Source organism: Alternaria atra (genome assembly GCF_907166805.1).
Source record: "Alternaria atra isolate CS162 genome assembly, contig: 28, whole genome shotgun sequence".
Lineage (NCBI taxonomy): Eukaryota > Fungi > Ascomycota > Dothideomycetes > Pleosporales > Pleosporaceae > Alternaria > Alternaria atra.
The window spans coordinates 2,050,417-2,077,502 of NW_025091326.1; the positions used below are offsets into that span (position 1 = coordinate 2,050,417).

General features: G+C 51.2%; 8 protein-coding genes across 8 annotated transcripts; 4 read left to right on the top strand and 4 right to left on the bottom strand.

Annotated features, from left to right (window-relative positions):
* Nucleotides 1-81: 81 nt before the first annotated feature.
* ALTATR162_LOCUS7759 (uncharacterized protein) lies at nucleotides 82-1,849 on the bottom strand (the record flags this gene model as incomplete). The annotated part of the gene is made up of 2 exons (XM_043315388.1): nucleotides 82-744; nucleotides 1,055-1,849. The coding sequence occupies 2 exons, from the start codon at nucleotides 1,847-1,849 to the stop codon at nucleotides 82-84; spliced, it is 1,458 nt and encodes a 485-aa protein (XP_043171323.1).
* Nucleotides 1,850-2,149: 300 nt separating this feature from the next.
* Nucleotides 2,150-3,626, bottom strand: ALTATR162_LOCUS7760 (uncharacterized protein; the record flags this gene model as incomplete). Its single annotated transcript, XM_043315389.1, has 3 exons — nucleotides 2,150-2,692; nucleotides 2,760-2,869; nucleotides 2,933-3,626. 3 exons carry the CDS (start codon nucleotides 3,624-3,626, stop codon nucleotides 2,150-2,152), a joined length of 1,347 nt encoding a protein of 448 aa, XP_043171324.1.
* Nucleotides 3,627-4,030: 404 nt separating this feature from the next.
* ALTATR162_LOCUS7761 (uncharacterized protein) lies at nucleotides 4,031-8,487 on the bottom strand (the record flags this gene model as incomplete). The annotated part of the gene is made up of 3 exons (XM_043315390.1): nucleotides 4,031-4,685; nucleotides 4,777-8,254; nucleotides 8,313-8,487. 3 exons carry the CDS (start codon nucleotides 8,485-8,487, stop codon nucleotides 4,031-4,033), a joined length of 4,308 nt encoding a protein of 1,435 aa, XP_043171325.1.
* Nucleotides 8,488-9,379: 892 nt separating this feature from the next.
* ALTATR162_LOCUS7762 (uncharacterized protein) lies at nucleotides 9,380-11,623 on the top strand (the record flags this gene model as incomplete). Its single annotated transcript, XM_043315391.1, has 1 exon — nucleotides 9,380-11,623. One exon carries the CDS (start codon nucleotides 9,380-9,382, stop codon nucleotides 11,621-11,623), a length of 2,244 nt encoding a protein of 747 aa, XP_043171326.1.
* Nucleotides 11,624-12,193: 570 nt separating this feature from the next.
* On the top strand, nucleotides 12,194-13,954 carry ALTATR162_LOCUS7763 (uncharacterized protein; the record flags this gene model as incomplete). Its single annotated transcript, XM_043315392.1, has 7 exons — nucleotides 12,194-12,205; nucleotides 12,333-12,391; nucleotides 12,462-12,700; nucleotides 12,750-12,821; nucleotides 12,877-13,380; nucleotides 13,437-13,629; nucleotides 13,681-13,954. 7 exons carry the CDS (start codon nucleotides 12,194-12,196, stop codon nucleotides 13,952-13,954), a joined length of 1,353 nt encoding a protein of 450 aa, XP_043171327.1.
* A 573-nt stretch (nucleotides 13,955-14,527) lies between these two features.
* On the bottom strand, nucleotides 14,528-17,538 carry ALTATR162_LOCUS7764 (uncharacterized protein; the record flags this gene model as incomplete). Its single annotated transcript, XM_043315393.1, has 2 exons — nucleotides 14,528-16,840; nucleotides 16,891-17,538. The coding sequence occupies 2 exons, from the start codon at nucleotides 17,536-17,538 to the stop codon at nucleotides 14,528-14,530; spliced, it is 2,961 nt and encodes a 986-aa protein (XP_043171328.1).
* Nucleotides 17,539-20,193: 2,655 nt separating this feature from the next.
* On the top strand, nucleotides 20,194-21,699 carry ALTATR162_LOCUS7765 (uncharacterized protein; the record flags this gene model as incomplete). The annotated part of the gene is made up of 5 exons (XM_043315394.1): nucleotides 20,194-20,403; nucleotides 20,453-20,598; nucleotides 20,660-20,787; nucleotides 20,835-21,482; nucleotides 21,536-21,699. The coding sequence occupies 5 exons, from the start codon at nucleotides 20,194-20,196 to the stop codon at nucleotides 21,697-21,699; spliced, it is 1,296 nt and encodes a 431-aa protein (XP_043171329.1).
* Nucleotides 21,700-24,383: 2,684 nt separating this feature from the next.
* Nucleotides 24,384-25,935, top strand: ALTATR162_LOCUS7766 (uncharacterized protein; the record flags this gene model as incomplete). Its single annotated transcript, XM_043315395.1, has 2 exons — nucleotides 24,384-24,809; nucleotides 24,865-25,935. The coding sequence occupies 2 exons, from the start codon at nucleotides 24,384-24,386 to the stop codon at nucleotides 25,933-25,935; spliced, it is 1,497 nt and encodes a 498-aa protein (XP_043171330.1).
* Nucleotides 25,936-27,086: the final 1,151 nt, after the last annotated feature.

Here is a 27,086-nt window from a genome sequence, read left to right on the forward strand (position 1 = left end):
AGTCGTTGTAGTCATATAAGATAACTCTGAAGAAAAAAAAAAGCATAGACAGTGTATGGTCGTGAAATTCAACTAATATCTTCAATCAACATCTTCTGATGGTATCTCGCAAGACAACCCATTCGCACTAGCTCCTTCATCCTTACTATCCTCACCATTCACAACCCCCATCCCAGCCTCAACAACCTCAAACCTCAACAATAATCCAACATCCCATCCCTGGAACTTCCTTGCAGTCGGTGGCAGTAATGCCTGACTCTGCTCGAGCGCCCCTTCCAACTCCCCATACAAATCTTGGGGAAATTCCACATCCTCTATCTGCGCACTCTCCGGCTCCCCCGGCTTCAAAGCTTGCCAGGTCTGCTTCTGGTAGAAAACCTTCATCGTGCGTGTGGGATCAAGACGATCAGGCGTGGGTATAGAAGAAGAGAAGAGCAAGTCAGGGGTGAAGGCCCAGACGAGGATGGAAGGTATGGGTTCCTGCGAGTGGGGTGGTGGAGCGGTGTGGATATGAAATTTGCGTAGACCCGTATTTTCGATTAAGTGGAGGAGGCGGGCTGTTATCCATTTCTGGATCTTGTAGGTTGTTGGGGAAGAGGATGGCATGGTAGTTGTTGTAGATCGCATGCCGATAGCCCACTTTCGTATTCGCCAGCCGGAGGTAGTAGGATCCTGGGTGCCGATCGTGTGCTTGCAGTGAGCGCATTGGATTAGGCCCTTTTGTGGGCCTTCATCGGAGGAGAGCTGTTTCTTGTCAGTGCGGATAACACGAAACAATAGTAAACAACAGCGAATGTGAAATGTAGCCTTGGCTAAACCTGCCAATCCCAAGGGTCTGAGGGTATAGAGACAGTGAAACGCCAGGCCGTCAACTCGACAGCGCCGGCAATCCATCGACTTGAAGAAGAGGATACATCCGGCACTGAGAGCACGTGTATGAGCATATTAATTTAGGGAGCTTGTATCGACGATGATGCCACTGAGGAGGCTAGTTCGCCTTCTTTGCGCCCACACGTCACAAACACTGTGAAGTAAGAGGAGAGTTATGACTTACCTGTGCGCCATCACAATCCGGCTCCGCCAGTAAGAATGTGGCCAGATCAACGAATCCTACACCCCCTACAGCCTGCAGACGATTACCAGCCGCATAACCCTTCTGACCGACAACCTCATCATGCGTATGATCGTGCAAGTGGTGCTCATCTGGCTTATGGCAGTGCCAAAAGTCCATCATCTCAGCCCAATTCTCGTTGGGTAGGTCTCTCCACTGCTGAATCTTCCCTTTCGGTACAAGAACGCCTTGACAGTTCTTACAGGTAACCTCCAAATCCTGTGCATCGTTGAGTGAAGCGCCATCCCATGGTACAATGTTGGCTTGTCGGTCCTCGCGGTGCAGTGTCTTAAGGAGGTCGCTTCCTTCGCGCTCTTCTAGTTGGAGACGTAGCGTGAGCTCTTTGGTTGGGGGCTGCGATGGAAGTTCGAGCGCGGCATCACCTCCACCCTCGATGTTGACGGGCAGACGTATTGACGCAGACTGGCCCTCATGCGATACAGTGATGTAAGACCCATCAGAAGACAGCTTCGCAGCAGTCGACCGCGAGTAATTCGTGCGTAGCGACGCGAAAAGCGTCACAGTGCGTATATGCAGCAGAAGCTCGGCGTATAGCGTTATAGAAGTCTCGTTGGGCGACATGGGTCGCGCATTGTCCTCATCACTCTGGAGCAAGTTCGGCGCGTGAATTTCAGGGGGTTCAGGCGGCGGAGGCTTGGGATTCATCAGGTCTTTGATTGCTTCAGGAGGAAGGCCGAGAGCTGCGTATGCTGACTCGGGCAGTAGCGGGCGCGACATACTTCGTGATTGCGCGCCATGTTGGCGGGGGGCGAACGTGGTGGGGTTTACAAGGTCGAGGAGCTACGCGGGCGCGCGACGAAGTTGACTTAATTGGGAGTGGGTCCTTGGGGAGGTTCTAGCCTCATCTGGCGGACCACAAGAAATCTCAATTCCTCGCATCAACTATTCATCTATCATACAACCAGACAGCACCCGTTTTCCCTGTTCCTCTCCTTTGCATCCGAGCACCCACTCATGTCAGAGTCCTTGCCGTGTAGTCACGCTGTAGTTGGGAGTTGACCAAACCATCGCAACCTCCTAATCATCATCACCATCGTCATCATCCTCTTCGTCATCACCCTCTTCGTCATCACCCTCTTCGTCAAGTTTCTTCTGGCTGCTCATAATGATCGCTCCAGTAACAGCGTCAGCAAGGGTTTGCCGATCAGCCGGTGTATCAAGTTTGGTTGCGTTTTCCATCAATGGCTCGAACTCGTGGCCAAGTTCTTCGATGAAAGCTCGCATCTGATCGTTGGCGAGGTACCTCCCTGCTGTACCCCAGGCAAACATGCCATGTTCTTTTGCCATTATGGGGAGGCTATTAGCCTTTGCTCCTGCTTTCCAAGCCTGCCTGAGGATCTGGCAACAATAGTGAAAGTAGAGATAACGGGCTCTGGGTCTGCCACCACTTGGAAACTGCAACTTCCTTCCATCGAGTTGGCGGAATGTAACATCTTGACCACTTGGATCGGTAGTGGCATTCCAATCTAAGGCCTTGTGGTTGCCATCGAAGATCTTGAATTTGTAGTCGCGCGGATCTGAATTAATCCATAACTGCACTTCGGCTTTTGAACCTAGGTCCTACAGAGGTGGAGATACGAAGTTAGCATGTGTATTACTCGTCGTATGTTGTGCTTTCACAAATTACCTTGATGTTAGGAACGATAGCCAGCATTCCACTGTCGAACTGAGCCTCGATAGTTTGTTTCAAGAGAAGCCCGTTGTGAGATGAAAAGAGTTCATCCTTCGCGTCGGAACCTAGAGGTTAAAGTATGAGGTTAGTCTTGTATCACAGGCGGTTGGTACAAGGAGATTACTTACCAAACACAGCTGTCATCAACTCCTGACCAAGCTTATACGCAAAGATGTGGGAAGCTACAAAGCCATCCTCAAGTTCATACTTCCCTGTCAAGATGTTCCAGACATGGTTCACGTACTGTCCTCCTCGAGGATCTCTCAAACCCTGCTTCTCAATGATGTCGCGTCTGAAATTGCTCTGCAAGCTAGAGTTTCGCTTGCCAGCGAATGCGTGCTTAATGTCCAGTCCTAACGTAGAGGTAGTGAAGAGTTGCATGAAGGACCTTCGTAGACTGTGTTCTTTGTCGGTGGTCTTGAGCTCGGCAGCACGCTTGCTGTAGATGTTCTCTTTAATAGCCCATGCTTTGGAGGCTTCTTCAAGAGCCTTTGCTTTGTCTGATCCGGAAAACTCTTCCCGAGAACCCTGATTACCGATATCAACATAGGCGATGGCTGCTCTTCGAAGCTCAAGCGTGGACACTGATCTGCCCATCATTGCATATTCAGCAGCCTTTTCCCAATAGTTCGAGTCGAAACTTGTCTTCGGCTTCAGATATCTTTGTTTCTTGTCGAACTCCTGTCTAACCTCGAGAAGCTCGCGCTCTACCTTCTCGAAAGCCCTCTTACTGCTTGTTCGCTCCGGGAGGAAACCTTCAGGAATATGGCTGCCAGACTGGAGAGTTTTGGAGGGGGATGGCGGATTCTTGGATGAAGACATGACTGAGTGTGATTGTGATTTTGAAATGTCGGAATGGGAAGGGAAAAAGGAAACTGAAAGTTGAACCGCATAAGGTCAGCATTTATATTTCGCGTACCATAGCACAAATTCTACACTCTTTCGTTGCTAATACATGACTCTTCCTGGTCATGGGTTTTGGTACCCCAATCAAGCTCGGCGTACGTAATCGCCGTAGAACTACCAAATACCATCTTGATCTATTCCATGGTACAACATAACCCACTCCTCCTGGCTAGCTAGCGCTCTCGTCTTGGTCATATCTTTCTTTATTTTCGGATTTTGAAGGACAGTGTCAGTGCGCATATGATCCATTTACTAAAATCATCCACAACACAGTAAACGCGCTCTGCAAGCATACCAGTTACGCTCGCAAAAAAAAAGCCCTAAGAGTACAAGTCATCGTCCTGCGTCGCATCGCCAAATCCCCCTTCAGCGATATCAACGCTACTTTTACCCGCAGCATGGCTTGCCGGTGCCTTGCTCTTCCCTTTCCCTCCTCCACTTCCACTCCCGCTCCCACTGATATCCACACCACCGCCAGCCAATCCATTCGCATGTCCATTAATCTCCAAATTCTCCGTCCTAACAACCATATCCTCAACCTCGTCAATCGGGGCTCTTGCTTTGCCTTTACCCTTGCTGCTAGAATGTTCTTGTTCAATAGCAAGCGGCGGAGCACCATTCTTCTCCTCCTTCTTGCCCGCGCCCTCGAATTGCTTGCGTACTCGATCGTAATGACGGAGTTCGTCGGCGCTAACACTAGGCACCAACTCTCTATGCGCCTCCATGAAATCCTCTTCCGTGACCATAACAGCTGTATCTTCCTCTGTGGCGAGATGGTCGAAGAAGTAGGCGATGGTGATTGGTGGTGTATGAGTATCGTTGTACTGTTTAACTTTTTCGTCGACGATTTTGGCGCTGCGCGTAATGGCTTTGAGCATGGCGTCGGAGCAGAGGGCGTACATGTCTGCACCTGTGTATGTGAAAGGTAGGCCTTGAGATACGCGTTGCAGAGAGAGAGAGGGATGTAGGGTAAATCTGCACACTTCGTTAGTGACCGTAGACAATTTTCAGATTTTTCTTTTTCTGTTTTTTTTTGTAGAAAGAGGGATGAGGGATGCGAACGTACTTCCTTGTCAGAGCTTCCAATATAGTTTGTTGCTTTTCATGGGTGTCGGATACACCTAGATACAACATTTTATCGAAGCGACCTGGACGGAGGAGGGCTTGGTCGAGCAGATCAGGTCTGTTGGTTGCACCGATGACAAAAACGCCTTCTCCGCCATCACTCATGCCGTCGAGTTCTGCGAGCAGCTGACTGACTATACGATCCATAACGCCGCCACTGTCGCCTTGGTTACCACGCTTGGGAGCGACGGAATCGAGTTCGTCAAAGAATACAACGCAAGGACGAGCATCACGGGCGCGCTGGAAGACACGGCGTACGTTGGCTTCAGACTCACCAATGTACATGTTGAGCAGCTCGGGTCCCTTGACACTGAAGAAATTGAGGGAGAACTCTGTGGCGATTGCTTTCGCAAGGAGTGTCTTTCCTGTTCCGGGAGGTCCATAGAACAAGATACCACTGCGCTTCTTCATCCCCTTTGCGAAGAGCTCAGGGCGCGATAATGGAAGTTGGATGGTCTCCATGACTGCGTCTTTGACGTGTGTGAGACCACCGACATCTGACCAGCCCACGTTGGGGATCTTGGGGGCACCAATTGCATCAGCGAAATTCTTGCGCGCTGCATCTACTGCGGTGTCCAGATCGGCCTTTGTAAGACTGTTACTGAAGTGACCGCCTGCTAGTTGGATGTCACGTGTGGTGATCATCTCGGAGGAGGAGAGAGATTTTGTGGCGGATGTAGCGAGCGCTTCGAGGCGTTGCTGCTTTGCGACCAAGGCTCGATCGACGACATCGACGAGGTCGCCAGCTACAAGCGCTGCAGTCTTTACAGCAACGTTTCCGAGATCAACCTCGGGGGATAACCTGATGCCAGCGTCGTCAACAATGCTTCTTAGAATGCCTTCTCTTTCGCCTTCATCAGGTGCCGTCATCTCGATCTCATGGGTGAAGAGTCCTCGGATACCTTCTGGTACTTTGTCGATGTCCGTTGTCGTCGCAATCAGCACACGAGAGTCGGCCAATATCTCTTTCAGTGCTGTGTTCATGCGATCAGCGTTGAGCGCATCAACGTGCTTGACCAGCAGTGCTGTGAATTCGGCGCCACACGTCAAGGCTCGCTCTGCCCTAGCTTTCAAAAAGCCTTCCGTTTTGACGTCGCCACCCCCAGCGCCACCTTCAGTGATGATGTCAAAGGCATCAATGGAGAATGTGTGTAGACCGAGATCTTCGCAAGCTTTAGTGGCAACGGTAGACTTTCCGATGCCACGTTGAGTCGATGTGATCAAGACGGCAATAGGAGGCAGACCTAGGTGGATGGCTCGTGGACTGGTAGCCACGGACATGAGTTCTCGTAACCGTCTTCGAAGCGATGAAATGTATGGCTTGGGCAGCTCATCTAGTGCCATCGTTTTTTGGGAGCTAGAAACAGGAGCTCGTTTGGCACCCAAATAGTACTGCCATGCATTGTTGATGGGAGCTGGGGTTTTACCCTGCTCGCTGCCGTTCATCTCCATCTTCGTGCTGGCGGCATCTACCGTCGCGGCGCCACCCCAAATGTCAGCTTCTTCGCCGTCGTGAGACGCGTGACTAGAACTCGATACGTTGCCGATCTTGAACCAGGATACGACTTTTGGGTTGCGGCTGCTGACACTAGTGCTGTCATCGCTAGCGGTTGGCTTGGCTCTGGCCAGCAGCTCATCATTGCCAGCGTCGTCTTCAGTTGCAGTTTGGAATACTGCTCGACCAAGCGATTCGTCGATTGACACGCCTATCAGATCACCACTCTTTACAATCCGCCGTTTTTGCTCGAAGTGGTCCTTCAGGGCCGCGAAGAGACTGGGTTGGAGTAGACGATCGGAAGACAGAGGCGTTGACACCTTTAGAAGGGTGACCTCTTTAGCGGATGGCGGTAAAGAAGAGCTGTTCAACCGCGGCTTTTGCATGGCGCTTCTAGGTAGATGTGGAGACTGGCTAGGGGCTAGTGGGGTGATGCGGAGGTGAGAAGGACTCCCTAGGTTTGCGAGAAGGATTGGTGAGAGGTAAGCATGTAATGACGAAGCTGGTTGTGAGAACCCGGAGAAACTACTTCGTCTGTCGAGATCTGAAGTCTTTTGTACCGGATATCGCGCAACCTTCTTGGACATGTTTTCCGGCAAGCCAAAGACCCTGACGGGACGCCAATTCACACTCTCCTCTTCGTCTACTCGGCCGAATGCGCCCAAGCCCCAGAGAGGGTGTGATGAAGGGGCTTCGGTACCCTCAAGCTTCACCCAGTCGCCTGAAAAGCAGCCGACCTTGACTAGAGTGTTTATGTCGACGAAGACACGAGCTTCTTCGTCATCTTCACTCCCTGGCTTTGGGTGGACAAGGTCATCTGGAACACTCTGGAGGAGTCCCTGGGCTTTGAATACCTTGCTCTTGCTTGTCGGGCCGCGGGCTGTCGTAGCCGTGAAACTGGAGTACACTGAGCCTGGAGTTGCTATTCCGTTGGTGCGGAAGTTGCCGGGTCGCGGCGTCGCCGAGGTAAAGGATGAAAGTACCCCAGACGACTGAGGTGGGAGCATAGGCGCATTCAGTGAGATGATATCGTCGGACTCGTCGGACAGGTCTCCGGCATCGCTCTCAAAGAGCTCAGACTCGAAATTATCGGCAGATTCCTCGTCTGGTGGAGAGGCGTTGCGCGAATCAGCCCGGTCTTCTGCGGCAGAATAGAATGTATCGTTGGACGTATCATCGGCCTCGTCGTCGTCACCAAATCCATTGGTCGTCGGAGGCTGTTTAACAGGAGGGATGATGACAGCTTGCTTGGAGCTGCTACGATGCGACTGTAGTATAACGATCCTCGTGCTCGGTAACAGGAGGCCTTGTGACACGGGCTCGGAGGCACTTATCTTGGCTGGCGGAGGTGGGACGTGGGTAATGGGATGAGCGGGTAGCTTGAGAGGAAGCAAATCGCCAGTATGAAGGACGGTGGGCAGTTGTAGGGCTTCGCGTACAGCCTGTCGCCAAACCTCCTCTTGCGCGGCTAGGTCGACTGCCTTTCCTTTTGTCCCGTTGGCCTCGAGATAGCGGCTTTTCGGAGCGCGCGATGCGCCATTCATCTGAGCAATGAAGCCCCCACCGAATTTTGCATGCACCTCATCCAGCTTCCGCAGCGCCTCGGTATCGAGATTGACGTAGACTGTATCCAGCCCGACCGGCACGACATCGTATATGCGCACCTCGATGGGCGTATCTCGTCTCTGCGTCTTATTCGGGGCGACGTTCTGGAGGAGCTGCGAAAAGGACTGTAATGCGAGGGATGATGTCGGGATCTGGAGTGACGAATGCGGGCGCACTGTGCCATTCTCCGTCTTCTCGGCTGGCCGCACAGGCAAGATAGTCCAGGGAGTGTTCTGGGAAGCGACAATGGAGCTCGGCAGCCACGGGGTAATTGCGACGTGCTGGACGCGATGCGAGTCTGGCGAGTCTCCATTCGCTGCTGCTCCTTGTCAGCTGCTTCTCCTATACACCTACTACCGACTCTTCCTCTTACATACCAGTGCTTTTGCTTCTTGATCCAGGAAACAGGTCGTTGAACAAGTCTTCGGATAGCACTCCGACCTCGCCCTTCATACGGTCGTCGAGCAGTAATCGCGCCGAGATAGGAGGGCGGTCAAGACGTCTCCTCCGTCGCTTCTTGTGTGCATGGACGACTCCATTTTGCGCGTCCATGATGGATTGATGAGGGATATCTGCCTCAACGGACAGGTGCTATGAGCATGGGAGGCTCTTTGTTTGTTGCATGCGCTCAGCCCGGGCATCAGATAGTAGAGCCGCATTGCCTCGGCAGAGCTAGTCCGCTCGGAATACATGGGTACATGCGACAAATCCCCGCGTCCACTGGATTAATTGGGGAACAGTCATCCAACAGGCACAGCACGACTCAGTGCTATTGAACCTGCAGGCTTGCCTTTGTTCATGTTCATCGTGCAACCACCACGGGCTCAGGTCTGGGATGGCTTCAATTGTGTGTTGAATGGCTTGTCGCACGACACACAACCAAGAGAACATGTGCATGTCCACAACATACGAAATACTGCATCAGCTGCATATACCGCTCTAGTAGTAGATCTCGAAAATCTGTCCCTGATTTCTGGTACTGGCTTTGTCGACGTTGGAATTCGCGACTCCGGAGCCAGGTCCGCAGGCTCTTCACATGTCAAAGGAATAGCGTCTTCGCCATGCAAACCATTACCACAGAATGGTGAACCCTGCCCCCATCTCCCGCTATGGGGTCTCCAAACGCGGTCGTTGAGATGCATCCTTCTGGAGATCGCTTGGTGATTTGCCGCTTCCTTCTTTCTCCCTGACGTAATGTCATCTCCAACCAAGGCGCGAGCAGCCACCGCGTCAAAAACGCGGTTCACAAAAAAGCCGCAACATGTTTCTCGACCTCATTCCTACGTGTAGCAGCCTTCCTGCGCGCCCAGGTGATTGCAGCAGTCCATTTGGGAATACAACACTGAGAAGCATCTAAGCTGCCGACAGCCGTATCTATGCTCCGCGGAACACTGGATTCTCCACACCACCATCGCCGAACTACAGAAGTTTTCCCCAAGTCAACATGCCGAGTGCCACTGTTACATCTGTCAAACATCGTATTGAGGAGCAATTCGATCATGGCGAACAAAAGAACAAATCGAAGACACAAGCCGCAGTTGATTTTGCACAGCAGGCTGAGCGTCTCGGACAATACACACCAGGCCAAGAAGATGAGGGCACTGGTTCTACGCAAGCGGTCGAAGCACGGTTCATAACGCCGCAAGACCCTGTTATCGAAACTGCTGATGGTCATCGCCTACCTGCTGTTCCTCTTGAAGAAGCGACGAAACTCAATGAGTTGCGGGACATCATCGACGACCGTGATCCCGCTCAGAAAGAACCCCTGGAGCCACGGCTGCGCGAAGCCAAAGATGGAACAGTACATGGGCTTCTTCCGAAAGAAGCAGAGATGAAGGGTGAGGGAAAATCCGATGTTGCCCTGGGCGATGCGAAAGCACCATGGAAGACGAATCCTCTGTTTCCACCTCTCCCCATGTACGGACCACCAACGCTCATGAGGAAGTACCAATGTTGGTTTTTTCGAGTATCCTCGGGTGTCCTGTCATTCTTGTTCCTTCTCGTCATTGTCTTAGGCGCTGGTTTTACGTCTCTCCCTGGCATGTGCAAGCACCTATTCCTGCTGCTCACTTTCCGCGATCCTGAAAAGCGAAGACCATTCTATGAAGAGGAGATCAAGCGGAAGCAAGCGAGAAAAAAGGCAGAAATAGCATGGAGGAAACGAGACACTATGCCGTCAGCGAAGAAGTTGGAGAGCGGAGAAGATGGCGGAACGACGGATGCATTTGAACCATTAGAAGGCGGTCCCGATCCTCTGGTGTGCGATGTGCGACACTACGCACGCAGGGTGGGACTGGATTGTGAGATTTTCGATGTCCAGACTGAAGACGGCTTCATCATCGAACTTTGGCATCTTTACAATCCTCGCGACTACAAACGCACAAATTCCGCTCAGCGCTCCCCACATTCACCCGAGCTTTTTCCAGACGATGGTACGCATGTCGCCGGCTCGCAATACGAGGAAGGTGAAAAGAAGTACCCTGTGCTTATGATCCACGGACTGTTGCAATCTGCTGGTGCATACTGCACCAACGACGACGATAGTTTAGCTTTCTTCCTCGCAAAATCCGGATACGACGTTTGGCTTGGAAATAACAGGTGCGGTTTCAAGCCCCGCCACAGCACGCTACAATACGGAGACCCGCGCATGTGGGCGTGGAATATCCGTCAAATGGGTGTCATGGATTTACCTGCCCTCGTCTCTCGCGTACTTTCAGAAACCGGGTTCGAAAAACTAGGTCTCATTGCACACAGCCAGGGCACTACACAAACCCTTGTGGCATTAGCCAAAGAACAACGACCCGAGATTGGCGAGAAGATATCCGTTTTCTGCGCTCTGGCACCTGCTGCCTATGCTGGTCGTCTGATTGGTAAAGCGCAGTTCAAGTTCATGCAGGTAATCAGCCCAAACATGTTCCGCACTGTTTTCGGTATCCACGCGTTCATTCCCTTCATGATGATCATGCATGGACTACTTCCGGGCAGATTCTACGGCTCCATGGGATACCGTGTCTTCGCCTTCCTGTTCAACTGGACAGACGACCGCTGGGAGCGTGATCTGCGGAACCGCATGTTCCAGTTCGCCCCCGTCTACGTCAGCGCAGAAAGTATGAGATGGTGGCTCGGACGCGAATGTTTCGCCAAGCAAAAATGTATCTTGGCTACGAGGGAAGAGAAGATTATGGAAGATAGGGAGGACGAAGAGATGGAGCACAAGAAAGTTGATGCGAATGACCAGTCTCACGATTCGGATAAGGAGGATCATGATGAGCGGAAAGATGCTGAGCGATACGCATGGTACGGTCCGCAAACACCTCCTTTCGCACTATGGGTCTGTGGCTCCGACGATCTGGTAGATGGCCGTAGTCTACTACGTCGTTTTGAGCGCGGGAGAGAGCCGTATGTTGATATCGTACACTCAAAGGTTATTGAGGGGTATGAGCATCTTGATGTTATTTGGGCCATGGATGCCATTGAAAAGGTCGGCAAAGAGGTTAGAGAGATTATTTGGAAGACGGCATCTGCAGATGCCCGTAAAGTGTGCAGGACGCCAAAGGGGTGTGAGGATATCCGGGATTTCTACAGCAAGAATGGAACTCGTGAGAGTGCGACGCGGGAGATCGATGCCTCTGCGGGGGAATGGAGCAATAAGGGCAAGGAGTCGGTGGCCGATGGGCCTGGAGAGTAATAGCGATCTGTGGACAGGTCGGCAGCATGTAGGTACACATAGAAGGCGGTTTTGCGTTTCCTTGAGCACATAAGATATCCCCCCTGTCCCTTCAATGGAGGCAGTTTAGACTAGAAATGGACATGGTTCGCAACATCAACCAACTCGGCGCGCAAGGTTTATGCTTAGACCGCCGGATCGACAGCTTCATACTTGACTGATGCACACCTCCTCGTCTTCACACGGTTAAATCTAACCATCAGCCTCGACTGGAAAGCACAATATGTGCGCCTTCAGCCTAACTCATCACACCGCAAGGGAGCGCATCCCTGAAAAGCCAACGGTCTCCCCGCCGTGCCGCATGGCCGCCACGGTTCTTGTGGGTTGAAAAGGGCAAGGCGTGTCTAGCTCGTCGCGACGGTCGCGTACATAAACAAACCGTGCGGCCCCTGCATCTGACCCCACCAAGCTAGACCAACGCGGCGCTCCTCACCGCTTGCTTGAACCCAGGACACTTCTGCCTCCAGCGTCGACGCCAGGTTCTTGAAGTTCCTTCGACAGTCGTCTGTTTGACACAGCAACACATTCACCATGCGAGGAGAGGTATGTCAAGTTGAATTGCTTCTTTTTGAGGCTTCAATCGCTAGCACAGGAGCGAAGGATCCCCCCACCTCTTGCGCCGGCTTTGTATGAGACGGAGCTATCGCAATGCTAACACCAAGCTCTATAGATCTGCCACCTTCACATCGGCCAAGCTGGTACCCAGCTGGGTAACAGCGCCTGGGAGCTGTACGTTATCGCAAACCGCGCGCATGCGCCCCCAAAGTCTTGCATTCTGAGACTGACTTGTCCACCTCAGGTACCTCCTTGAGCACGGTCTGCTCCCCGATGGTCGCCCCAACCCCGATGCGAAGGAGCTTGGTGAGGGTGGTTCTTACGAGACCTTCTTCACCGAGACTGGCAGCGGCAAATACGTTCCCCGTTCCATCTTCGTCGACTTGGACCCTTCTCCAATTGACGAGATCCGAACTGGCGCCTACCGCCAGCTGTTCCACCCTGAGCTGTTGATCAGCGGCAAGGAGGACGCTGCCAACAACTGTGCGTGTCGAGAAGCTATTGGGACATGCAGAGATACTGACGAGAGTAGATGCTCGTGGTCACTACACCATCGGCAAAGAGATGGTCGACAGTGTCATTGAGAAGATCCGTCGTGTTGCTGGTGAGTTCGACACTCCACTTCAACGCAAAGTGCCTGCTAACACACACACACACAGACAACTGCTCTTCCCTCCAAGGTTTCCTCATCTTCCACTCCTTCGGTGGTGGTACCGGTTCCGGTTTCGGTGCGCTCCTCCTCGAGCGCCTCTCGACCGATTACGGCAAGAAGTGCAAGCTCGAGTTTGCCGTATACCCTGCTCCTCGCGTTTCCACCTCCGTCGTCGAGCCCTACAATGCTGTTCTGTCGACTCACAGCACCATCGAGAACTCCGACTGCACCTTCCTTGTTGACAACGAAGCTGTCTACGATATCTGCAGACGCAGCTTGGATATTCCTCGCCCCAACTACGAGCATCTCAACCGCCTGATTGCTCAAGTTGTGAGCTCCATCACCTCCAGCTTGCGCTTCGATGGCGCGCTCAATGTCGATTTGAACGAGTTCCAAACCAACCTTGTGCCATACCCGCGTATCCACTACCCGCTCATTAGTTACGCACCCGTCATCTCGGCCAAGAAGAGCTCCCACGAGAGCTTCAAGGTTTCCGACCTTACCTTCCAGTGTGCGTCATCAACGCCATCTCGCATCGTCTTGTGTATGTTTTGCTAATTCAAACAGGCTTCGAGCCCAACAACCAAATGGTTGTTTGTGATCCTCGCAATGGCAAGTACATGGCTGTCGCGCTTCTGTACCGTGGTGACATTGTCCCCCGCGACTGCTCCGCCGCCGCCGGTGCTCTCAAGGCCAAGTCCTCCTTCAACCTCGTTGAATGGTGTCCCACTGGTTTCAAGCTCGGAATCAACTACACCAAGTACGTCTCACATCTTCATTCTCCATTCAATCGTTCCTAACAACTCCCCAGACCCATCTCCGTCCCCGGCAGCGAACTGTCCTCCGTCGACCGCTCCGTCGCCATGCTGTCAAACACCACCGCCATCGCAGAAGCCTGGTCCCGTCTCGACCACAAGTTCGATCTCATGTACTCGAAGCGCGCTTTCGTTCATTGGTATGTTGGTGAGGGTATGGAGGAAGGTGAATTCTCAGAGGCAAGAGAGGATCTTGCTGCTCTGGAGAAGGATTATGAGGAGGTTGCGTCTGATTCGCTCGATGATGAGGTGGAGGAGGGCGAGTACTAAGCTCGAAGAGAAGAAGAGGGGACGAGGGAAGCTTGCTACGACAAGTAGTCGGAATAGTACAAGGGAATGGAAGACTATACATCCTCGCACCGCGCTATTCTTCAAATGATGTCTCTGTTCATGTCGTGACATTGAGGTTCCATGACCCACTAATTGTGTTGGGAAATCTTTTTTTTTCTCTGGAGTAAGTGATTAGTTGGGTGTTCAGAGGTAGCACGAGAGACGACCGTTAAGCATGTGAACGTCACAATCTGCAAACTCACTTGCACATTGGATTGGTGTTACTCAATCTATTCGAAATTTCTTGTTTGGCTCTCAACGACGAGAAGCTTGGAGAAGGGAAATTATTTACAGTAAAGGAGAGAGCTAGCCTGGCGCGCTGCCTTTGGCTGTTCTGCAAACTAGTCTATATAAAAAAAGAAACGAAACCAAGAACAGCAGTTCGCTTTACGCGCGCGCTTGTGAGTAGAAGGGGCCTGTGGCGCGAGAAAAGATGTTGGACAAAAAAAAAAAGGTCGACTTTTCTCAGCAACCCGTTCACGACTGTGTCGATGGTTGGATCAAGACTGTTCCTTAGTGAAACCTCCTCATCTCAATCCCATCCGTCCTGGACCTCACTGGCTGACCAAAAGTCCTCTCACTATCCGCCGTACTAGGCGCGAGTGCGCCCGTACTCCTCGGCACATCCACACTAGCATTCCTCGTAATAGGCAGGCCCTCCTCGCCATCATCGTGACTACTCCTCACAGCCTTTGAACTAATCACACCAGTCCGAGGATCAAGCGTATTCTTCCTTTTAGGCGGCGTGTCGTAATCGCTCGCTTCGGGTATATCAGCCATGGCAGCCTCCTCATCATTCCCATGTCTGTTGCGCGAGAAGAAGCGGTTGCGATGCGTGCGTTCGCGCGCGACGGAGGAAGCGTTTGTGCTGACGCGTTGGATACCCGTACTACGAGCGGATGCACTGTCTTCGGAGGCGCGAGCGCGGTCTTGGGAACGCGAGGGGGACGTGACACGTACGACGGTTGCGCGGGCGCGAGACTCGTTTTCTCGGTCGTCGAGCACATCGCCGCTGGGGTCGTCAAGGCCCATTGACTTCATGCCGAGGGAGAAGTCGACACGACGGCCCATAGCGGCGAGGGACTCTGGGGCACCGGGTTTGCGCAGGATGGAGCCTGTGCGGCTGCGGCCGGGTGCGGCAGCGGTACCAGACTCTGCTCCCTCTGCGGGTGCGACGAAAGGTTGGTCTTGGGCTTGGTTGTGGATGTTGCCGTTGGGGTTGTCGGGCGTGCCGTTTATGCCAACACCAGGTGTAGCCGGGTTCTGCAAGTTCTGCAGGTAAACGGGGAAAGATTGCTTTTGACCAGGGTAGCGCATGCGTGGGCCTTCGATTCCGCATTCCTGGATTGCCATTGTGAGTGCACAGATGAATTTGTTGCGGCGCTGCAGACGCAGGAGTTCGTTTTGCCAGTTTGACTTGTAAAAGAAGACGACATTTAGTTCGAGCCAGTGAACTTCTTGGACTGCGCGTAGTTCGGTGAGGATGTTGGTTTGGTATTCGCGCTTTTCCTCTGTGACAAATTCGAGGAGGACATTGCGGAGTCTTTCGATTTGCTCGAGAGTTGTGCCGAATTTTATGATAATGGGGATGGCTTCAGCGAGAGCACCAGAACGACGGTGGTTGAGGATGAAGAGCGTGTTGAGATAGCTGTTGGGCGCTTGGACGACGTGACCTTGCATCTTCTTGAACTCGGTGTAGAAGAGAGCGATTTCTTTGACAAAGTAGTCGTCGCCTCGGCCTAGGTCTCCGGTATTACCGTAGACTGTGACACGGTCACCAACATCGTATGGGTGCTTGACGAAAACGAAGATGCAAGACTGGAGGAACTCTTGGGCGGTTGCGGAGAAGAGCCAGGACAGAGCCAGGAGGGTCGAACCAGCGGATGTGAGCACACCGGCAGCGGATGTCGAAATCAGCGAGATGAACACAATGATTGTGATGATTAACACAATGAACATGAAGACATCGTCGAGCTTGGAAACGACGCTATCGAGATCCTTCAGGGAGGCGGTGATGGACTTGCGCTCACGACCAATTTCGACACAAACAGCCTCGAGTTCCTCCATGGAGATGTCACCATTCATGTCCTTATCGAACATGGAGAATGCGGCAGTAGCTTCGTCGTCGCTATCAAAGGCGTTGTTGAGATCGTCGGCATGGACAGTCTCCGTCTCAGGTCGCGCAAAAGTTCGGTAGAGACGACGAGCCAGGACCTGGGCACCACTAGTAGTACTTATGAGTTGCAGAACGACCTGGTGAGGATGGCCGCTGCCGGTAACCTGACGACCTGTGAAATCTCCAGCGACCTTGCCAGCAATGTCTCCAAACTTGTTGAAACCGACTTTGATGTTCTTTTGCGCCTCTGTGAGCACTTGGCCGGGAGTGCGTGCGCCAGATGGAGCATTGTTGTCACCTTGTTCAAACTCCGAGTCTTCCATGGCAATCTTCTCTTTGGAGAACCTGTACAGCTTGGCCAGACTTCCAATCTGGAACTTGTTCAGCTCGATCCTGTCCTGGTAAGTTCGGAGATGGAAGCTGATGGCGATAAGCTGGATGATGATCTTCTCAATGAAGTTGAGGACGAATCCGACAAAGAGAGCTACAAGGACCTTGTTCATGGTGCCTTCCCAGTCGCGCGTGTTCTTATCACCGTTGACGTGGTGATTCTTCATGGTCGGTAGGAATGACACTTCGATGGCCAACCACCAGAAAAACAAGGTAGCTGGAAGTTCGAGTTGCTTGCCCATGTCCCTCCACTTCTTGCTGTTGTTGGTGAAGAGACTAGAAACGAGGCCAATAGGCCACGGAAGGAGTTTTGCGAGCACCTGCAATGGACATTAGTGCTTGTAGATGTGGAGAGGCGAAGAATACTCACTCTTCCAGCCCACAGCGTCAGCCACACGATCATGAGCCATATGGAAAACCAAACAAGCTCAACACCCCCAACATTAGCGTCAGGGAAGGCAAATAATCCAACAAACAATGGAATGAGAATCAGAAGCACCATGGGCGTAATGTACGTAAAGTACCTAACAAGCCATGAGGAGTTGTGGACTTTTTTGAAAAACTTGGAGAAGCTTGTAGTTGGGTTCTCTGGTGGCGTATAACGAGCGGCCTGCTCGTGCAATGGGTTTGTCGCTGCATCGAAGTCGTCTATGAGTTCTTCCCTACGAGATCGTACGCGCGATAGAGATGGGTTCATCGAGGCATTACGTCGAAGAGCCTCCTTCTCGTCCAGACCCTGCTCGATAGCCAGCACAGCAAGGTCATCGTTGAGCCTGCTCGCCTGCTCCCGCGTTTGCGATGGTGATTGTATATCATGTGCGGTTTCGACGGTGAGATGTGTTCCGGATCGCGATCTGTTGTGCAGTGGCCGTGCCGCAGTGTCCACGCGCAATGGATGGTGATGATGTTCGTCCCCCACAACTGTGCCGTCTTCGTCTGACGATCGCTGGTTGTGGTAGGGCAAGTTACTGTCCATATCGTACGTCGGCTCCGGCCGCTCGATGTTGGGTGTCGTCATGGTGAAGAGGCGCGCTCAGGCCCAAGTTGGACGAGGTATTGGATCGAAAAGACTGTAGAAGAGCGATAGCGAAGCGATTGTGTTTGTTTCTGCCGCGGGTTTTTGTTGATAACGCAAGATCCGATTACTGAAACAATGGATTGCCTTTCACCTTAAAGCAGCAGTCAATGGCATGCGCTCAATCTTCCGGTGGTCCAGGGTCAAACGCGAACTGCTACAACGGGATGACGTCAAGCGGTGCCGAATTTTCCAAATGGTGTTTTTAGCGAGTGACGAGGAAAAATGGTGTGTTGTGTAGAGATTAATCGACAATAAAAGGAAGTAAAGAAGAAGATAACACAGTGGAATGGACAGCAGCAAGGTAGCAAGCAATAGGTGGAGCTCGCCCGGGGTTAAAGGAGCAGCGCTCGCTGGGCCAGGGATTATTTTTGGGGCTCCCCGATCTGCGATTCCTCAATTTCTGCGCCAAGCCTTCGTCAGTGACTGGTGCAAAGAAAAGATGGGTCGTGGAAGCGACGGTGGACGAGTTATGGCCATGGCAAGCACACCGGGTGGGCCACATCGCTTTGTCTAGAATCTCTGTTGGGATCGCATTTGGTAGAGAATGCTGTAAGGATACGCGTCTGCAACCAACCAAAGCGATGGCGCATACCGCAGTAAGCCCGTTGTTGGCCTTCAACAATGGCGCCGGGTATCTATCTTGGTCGTGATGCCCGTGACAGCTGCGTCGCATACGCCGTTAGGTTTTGCCAGCAGAACCGCAAGCGACAGCCACCGACGTCACTCAGCATTGTAATGCAGGTCCCGGATGCTTCTCTTGTCTGTCCCTCAAAACTCTGCAAACTGTGTCTATTTTGAGCATCAGCACTCTACGGAGGTCGCGCAACGCAGCCAAAAATTAGTCAACAGCTTCTGCTCGGTCGCTCAGTCGGTCGCAACGACTTGGGATTACTCGACCATTATCTCTTAAACTTTCACATGCCTAGGGACCCTTATCCTTAATTTCAGGGTCACTGCCGTTATCGCGGAAGGCTGTTTCGCAAAACGCCCGTGGCGTTCGACAAAGCTTGCCGCGTGCCGATCCTAATGCCGCCCCTGCATAACCCAGGTAGTCCTTGGAATCGTCGTGGGGTCGGGATCGATGCACAACACCAACAAAAAGGATCTTGACTGCAGCGTCTAGACCCGCTGAATCTCAGCGTCTCCATCTTTCTCCCCAGATGTGATCCGACGATGTGCGCAGGATGATTTTCCCTGTGCTGCGTCAGTTCCAGACACCGGATAGGGCGGCAACTACCTCACTGCTCTCCATTGTACCTACCTAACGATATGTCGAGCGGAACATTCTCCACAGCATCTCCATACTGGCGACTCATGATTCCAGCCGACGACGTGTCCTCGCAGGAAGAATTCTAAGCGATACGTTGTTAGCACTTCCTGTGGAGGAAGTGTGCTCGGCTCGTACATAACCCGATTCCGCTGGTACTAAAAGTGGTGGGTCGCTCTCTATGCAGTATGTCATAACTCGTATCTTGCGCGAAAGCGTCTTTACACCCAGGTGTGATGTGATTTATTCTTAAAAATTCGTTCCTAGTGCGCTACGTCAGAGTATACTTACACTCGTACGAAGGCAGGGGCCATAGAGGCGACGCAAAGTGGTCGGCTTGAGTACACTGGAGATTAGTAGCAACACTATCTAATGTAGTCTGAGACGACGTGTTACTACGTTAGGTAATATCCAAGGCTTGTCGATTGCAGCAACCTTGTACGTGAAAAGCAAAGCTCCCATAGTAGTCAGTCAGGGCTAAGATCTAGTTCTAAAGGAATCGTTTCACCTAAATTCTACCGTGATCAATGGCAGAGAGGAGTATTGCCTGTTTAAGTATGTATCCGTCTGGTTTGCTTTATGGTAAATGACTACTCAAATAGGAACTATGATAGTAGGTGTAGAATTCTACAAGATCGCATTGAATGAGCACGGAAGAGCCCCTGCTACGTGAGGGCAAGGCTGACAACCGAATGGTGGACCCAGTACATTCACACAAAACCACTGCTGTACTCTACGCCAAACTCACATTTCTTATTCTGGTGATGTTGAGTCGATAAACATTAGAAGCGCAATAACGCATTAAGCTCGTAACGGCACAACACGCAAGGACTCAGCAGAAAGAGCTTCGGCCCTTTTTTTTCACAAAGAATAAAAGGTCCAGCTAGAATGTTGGAGTAATCGTCACCTTAGCTAACCTTCCGGATTGGGTAAGAGGGGTAAGGGGACTTACTGTCTCCGAAAGCTGGTGAATGCGTGAGGGAAGACTGAGATGCTCCAGACTCACTCAGTACACCAGAGGGAAGTGAAAATATGAAGAATTGAGCGGGCTCTGTTCACCCAAATACTGCTGCAATTAGTGCAATTCACACTCAAAGAGTATTGGTCTGATTCGGTAATTATTGTCTTGCAAACTTCATGATCACGCAATGGATGAAAGAGCAGAGATGAAAGAAATGTTATGATGTTGTTTTGAGGTTCTGCTAATGCTGATTGGGCGAAGCTTGCGAGGACATCACGTCATACCAGAACGAGAAAGGCGCGACGCGAGCTCTCAGTTGCGCATCTTCCCCGCAAACTCTCTTGACTTTCACAACCACACATTCGCCATGTTCAGCTTACCGAGGATATCACTACCGTCTTTTCTTCGCGCAGGCGAAGGCACACATCTTACCGTCGATCTACCCTCCGTTGAAATCCACGATATCGAAACCTCGGCGGAGAAGCGGCCACGGACTCTCAAGCATCTACTCAAAGCGAACCATGCGAATTACTCAATCATATACCACAACCTTACTTTTCACAATCATACACCGCACGTATGCTGCTCCTCCTGTAAAGGCTGTAGCTGCTAAGCATGTACCCTAGATCCTGGGATCGGCTTACCTTCTTGGAGGCACGGCGGAGCATTTGAATGAGATCTACGAGAAGGAGGCCGAGGTACTTGAGCCGTGGCACGATGCACCGGGTGAAATAACAAAGGATGATTGGCGAGAGTTTCTGGGAAAGCGCGAGTAAGTGGCTGCATTATGATGTGCTACTATGAGACGAGAACTATTTCCTAACGGCAGCCAGATACCAACGCGCCTTCATCGACTTCTTCGAAGACCAACTCGTGACCAAGAAGTATGATGTTGAAGAAGTCCTCGAGGAGTTCCTGCTCAAGGGCAAGGAGCCGCTGATCAATGGCCTCATCGCCGGACGTAAGCTTGCAGTCTTGCGAATTTTGAACGTCGCTAATACTATTCAGTTGCACATCCTCTGATCCATCTTGGCTACGCTTACGAACTCAACTCCAAAACCGTCGCGATCGAGGCCCTCGCGATGGGCTCTTGCTTCTACAGCTCCCTCCATAAATACATTGATGACCCAAAATACACAAAGCCCAGCCCTCATGGCGCAAGTGGAGACCACACAGGGCTCATCGAGATACTCGATAAAGTACGGAATGACAAGCGCTTCGACGGTCTCTACGACCACCGCAGCGGCGATATTACCAAGGTACTGGAAGAGCGCGAAGAAGCCTTCTTGGAGTACTGGAACGCTTGGGAAATCACAGCCCCGAATGAACAGTTCCAAGCCGCTCAAGAGGTTGGACTGGGGCTTTTGACAGGCACTCCGGCACCGGCGAAGGGAAAATACGACTTCTTCCTTGTTCATGTGCTTACAAGCTCCCATGCCATTCGCATCCTTCTCCCGTTGGTACCGGCCAAGTTTCATGTTAGTCTCCTACGACAGTGGTGGCTCTTTGCATTAGCTGTGTACATTGCCCAGATGAGGCCGGGGATTGATATGGGTAGAGTTATGGCTAGTGACGATAGCCAGAAGAAGAGCTGGAAGCATGTCGTGGACAAGGCGTTGAACGGGCCGCATGCAACTGATGCACATTACGTCAAAGGTAGGTCATGTACATGATGCTGGGATTTGGACAACTTAGCTAACACGGCGCAGCATTGCGGGCTATGAAGGTGGCAGAGGAGACTTGGAAAACTGGAGACGATCGGTCGAACCACTGGCTCCGTGCGGCAGTCAAGTTTGCCGATGATTTTGAGGGTTGGGGAGGATTTGGAACGGCGGAAGACGAGGCAAAGATGGGGTATCCCGAGAAGCAGTAAGATCCACTAGGCTGAAATGAGAGGTAATGTGCGCGCAGACATAGTATCTATGAAATGTGGTGACATGCTGGTAGAAAACGAGTTGCGATTTGCCTGCTGCCGTTACCCATAGTATGGCTGAGAGCGCGTCCCAGTACTGTGCTTTCCATTCCAGTGAATGTCGCGAGAAGCCCAAGAGCTTGACTGCACGCTTGAAAACAAGCAGTGGGGATACTCACATCACACAACCACCTCATTCAAAGAAAAAAGCTGAACATGTCAAGGTTCCTCTAGTCTAGACGATTACAATAACACATAGCTAAGACATCATTATATAGACCGATACTTTTGCATCCTACAACAGTCCAAACTGAAAGAATAGAGGTTTAGTTGTAATGTAGACTTCTCAGATAGAAGATTTATTATCCTGATACTGATTTAGCTTTTGCCTTGTATAGGGGGCAACAGATCGCAAGTATTTCACTGGAGCAGATTCTGCGTCTTCTTTACTTTAGGGCTTGGCGCTTTAGAAAACGAGCCCGAAAAGGATGCCTTGGCGGCTTATGTGATTGTAGAATCGCCGGCACCTGCTGGACTTTGTCCGCCATCGCCCACGAACATGTAGATTTTGTGACAAACGATAAGCCTCAACTCCTTGACTTCAAACGCAGTGCTCGCTTGGTCTAAACTTAATCAATGTAAATTAGTATGGCCCCTTACCATAGTTCACCTTATAATCTTGTCACCGGGTAGAACGGTGGAGCCATTTCTGGTGAAGAGCGCAAGCGCCAAGCCGATGTCGAAACAGCGAGGTATACCCAAATCTATCGTCAACTCGTAATCGTCAGTAATCTCCGTCGACTAACCATATTAGGATGCTTCCAGTGCTCGCGTCGTCGCATCGTTTGCGATAAAGCTGAGCCGTCGTGTGGCAAATGCATCAAGAAAGATATCGAGTGTTCCGGAGTCAACCGCATACGCTTCACTGCGGGTATAGCGAGACGTGGTAAACTGAAAGATCGTAAAGTACCAGACATTAATGGTAACGCCGAAGTTTGTTTACCGACGAGCACAGAATTTTCGGTAATCAAATGGCAAGGCGAACTCAAGAAACTGGCGAAGCCAACAGGGCAGAAGAGGTCGGTAACCCATACTAGACCCGTAGTGACACGATGGCCAGATGCATTCGAGGAATCTGATGATCTGTCGGCGTTGTCTACAGCGGCCGACAGTTCTCAATCGCTATCCTGGACTAAGCAGGTGGTCACTTCAGGGCTTGAACAATACGTGGAGGAAACGCCGAGCACTGAGAAATGCATGCTGCAGCACTTTTCTACAAATGTTAGATTGCAACCGTGGATCGCGCCACTCAGTGCAGAGACACGCATGCTACTTTCTTATTTCTCGGAAACTGTTGCGCCGGTTATGGTAATTCTGGATACCACTTCCAATGGCTATCGCGAGTTACTATTGCGTATGGCATTTGAAGACGAGGTACTGCGTCGAGCAGTAGGCGCTGTGGCGGCACAACATCGCGCCCGTGAAAGACCGCAAATCAGGGACGCGGCAGAAGCGGAGCGCGCAGCAATCATTTCCCGTTTGCGTAAAGACTCTATGTCTGCCACTGCAGATCAAGTATTCAACGAATACACCTGGGCAACATTGATCGTTCTGCTCGTGGGTGAGACAGTTACAGGAAGTGAAGATTATAGCTTTCTTGTTGGGATGTTGCTTACCTTGTCGGCAAACAGTAAGACTGAGAGCGAAGATCCGACGGCAAGGAGATTTCTTCGATCGGCAACAAACATGTGAGATAAGGCGAGTTGTATAGGTGTGCAGACTGCTAATTGGGTTTAGGTTCGAACTGCTTGGTGTACCCCTACTTGGAGAGGACAGTGGTGTAGCTGCCATCACGAGAGCATCCGAGGCAAGCCACGACTGGCTTGCATCTGAGCAGTTTCCAGTTGGGTCTGAAAGCTACGTGGTCATGGACAAGATCAGGTTGTGCTTCCACACTGCTTGCAGCATCTATGTTCGCCGTGCGACAAGCGAGGCCACGACTACGTCCATGGCTAAACGTTTGCAATGCGAAGACCTCCAGGATTCGACCATCCGGGATCTTATTGAATGCATCTCTCTCATTCCACCACACTCCCCGGGCGCACATGCTTTGGTATGGCCATGTTTCATTGCGGGAGCAGAATCATCCGACCCAGTCCGAAGAGCCTTCTTTGTCGACTACATGAACAGTATCTACGCTCGGACCAAGTTTCGCAACATACCAATTGCTGTGCAAAGCTTACGGAATCTCTGGGCGAACAAAGGAGATAAGAGGTGGACTCAATGCTTGCCGAAAATCTCCAGAGTATTGGTTATGTAAGAGCTGGGCCTAGGTATGCATGATGCGCAATCCGAGGAAGTTGTAGGTGTTCTCCGTCTTGGAATTCTCACTTTAGCAACCTAATGCGGTAATCGACTTGCCCCACTTTATATCGGCCCTAAGCTTAGCTTCGAGACAACCCCAATCAGTCATAGCGCCACCGAAGACTTGCGCAAGGTTGGGACCCGTGGACACCACCAAAATGTGGTATAAGAATGTCTGACCACAGCCTCCGCAGACTGGGAATCAAATTCAGCACCTCGAGAACATTCGCCAGTACCATTGCAATTAGGTTTGTTAGACTTCTCACACACGTACACGCACGATGACTTCCCGTGACGGATACTGCTGGACTCCCAAGGATGGTCTCAAAGCTGGCGTCCCTTCTTTAGGTGTTGTCACTCCTGCATCCAACATCTGCAGCTCAGAAGCCACCTACGACGTCGTTGTTATTGGCGCAGGATATTGTGGGTTGACGGCTGCGCGGAATGCTTCCCTTGAAGGCCTCAAAGTGCTTTTACTAGAAGGGCGCGATCGAATCGGAGGCCGCTCATGGTCTTCCAACATCGGTGGCTATCCATTCGAGATGGGTGGCACATGGGTACATTGGGGACAGGCCAACACATGGCGTGAGGTCCTAAGATACCGAATGGAGAAGGATATCGAATCAAGCTTTGATTTCTCGAAGGGAGTGAAGCATTTCGAACTGAACACGCATCAAGGTAGTGCTACGATGAGCCATGAAGATGAGGTGAGACTCTAATGGCAACTCTGTACTAAACATGAATGCTGACGAAAATTTGTAGGACGCACTCTTGGACTCTGCCCTTAAGAAATTTACCAACGTTGACGGTGTCTATGGGCGTGTGATGATTCCCCTCCCACATGACACTTTTCACAACCCAGGATCGATTGCACTCGATTCGCAGTCAGCACAAAACCGGATCGACGACATTGCATCAACGCTATCGCCACAAGAACGCGCCGCCCTTGAGACTTTTATCCTTTTGTGTAGTGGTGGAACGCTCGAAACGACTTCCTTCCACGAATTTATGCACTGGTGGGCAATGAGCGGCTACACTAATCAGGGCATGATGGACTTGCTCATCACGTGGAAATTCCGCGAGGGTCAATCAACATTCGCACGGCGATTCTTCGATGAAGCAGTCGCTACAAAGCGGTTATCATACTCGTTCAACACACCCATAGAACGCATCAAGGATAACGTCTCAGACGTCGAAATAATCACCCGGACTGGTCGCAAATTTCGCGCTCTCCGCGCTATCTCCACAGTTCCACTAAACGTACTGAGCAGCGTGTCTTTTGAACCTCCGCTCCCAGCAGGCAAACAAGCAGCCATCAGGATTGGTCACGTTAATCAGACAGTCAAGGTACACGCTGAGATTTCGAACAAGGATTTAAGATCATGGACCGGTATCACTTACCCATACAACGAACTTTGCTACGCAATCGGCGACGGCACAACCCCAGCTGGAAATACACATATCGTGTGCTTCGGAGGGCAGAACAAGCACATGGATCCTGAGACAGATATTCCGCGTACTCAGAAAGCCGTCTCGTCCATGTTCAATCCGGATCACTACGATGGAAAGAGCGTAGATATTCAGCGTCTAGTGTTCCACAATTGGTCCAAGGACGAATTCGCAAAGGGTGCGTGGTTCTTCCCGCCGCCGGAATTGTTGGCTAAGCATTTGGATGACATGCGTGCTCGGCATGGAAAAGTGGTATTTGCTAACTCGGATTGGGCACTCGGGTGGAGGAGTTTTATCGATGGAGCCATTGAAGAAGGAACTAGGGCAGCGTTGGAGGTTAGAAAGGAGATTGAGGATCTAAGGACTGAGAGAGCGACTTTGTGATGTGCGTCTGTACATTCGATCAGCTTCGTGGCTTTCTTTGAAGTCATCATGGGAGGTATTCACTTCCGTCAAGTCCATATTGTACACAAATGTCAAGAAAATGCTTCTCCTTTCAAAGAAGAAGACATTTCAATTTGCTAGGAGTCTATATCCAGTAGAGATAGAATGCTGTTCTGTGGAGCTGCGAGCTTACAATTATCTCAGGGGCTGAGCCTTTATATCAAAGTCGACTAAGGTCGTCAAACGCGCATCGTAGGAACATAGTCACATAGATACTGTAGTTATCTTAGTGTAAAAGAGTATCTTAAGGATGCAATAAATAAGAGAAATAGTCAGCTAAGAGTTTACTATGCAGCAGGGTGATTAGGCACTGTACATAACAAGTTGGATCTAACTACAAGAGAAATGTCTTGATTCCCCTGTTTGAGACGGAAAAACTCTAATGCTATGTTGATTCTGGCTGGGAGAATAAGTTCCTTGTTGCCTTGTGTCGATTGGTTTCTAATGAGAATTGCCATCACGAAATACGTCTTAGTTTCATTTTAGTCGGATGCTACGTTACTGCGCGGAGACGTTGCGGACTGGCCCGATCACTCACTTGTGACCTACGTTACTTGAGTTCATTCTTCGTTTGGTGGCCCTCGCGCAGACGCGATAAGACCACTAGTAATGGAATCCGGAATCAAACTGAAGACTGTCGATTGTAACTTCTTGTTTCAGCCAACTGCAAAAGCAGCTTCGTTGGCCTCGAATACGTCCATTGCAACCTTTGCTACGTCTTCAGGCTGATCGATGCCGACCTTATCAAGGGCACCACGCGTTTCGCCATGTCCCTTGCCATCGAGATTGCACTCTGCTGCCTGAACAGCCTGACATGATGGTCGCTTTGCGAAGCTTCCATAGCCTTGATTTCATGCAACGAAGATAGTAGTCAATGAAGCTTGCATCATCGAAGTGTATGGTGATAGACAACGCCTGGTGAGGGATACAGCCGTATCGGTGCAACTGCCACTACAGTTGCGACTTCCCTCCGTGCCTTGTGTGATGTCAATCCGTACTTCACATCGGCGGGATCACTCGCTTGCCAATCTCTTCACGGTTTGTGTACACAAATTAGAAACCCAGTTCTGATTTCGCAATCTCGCATTGTA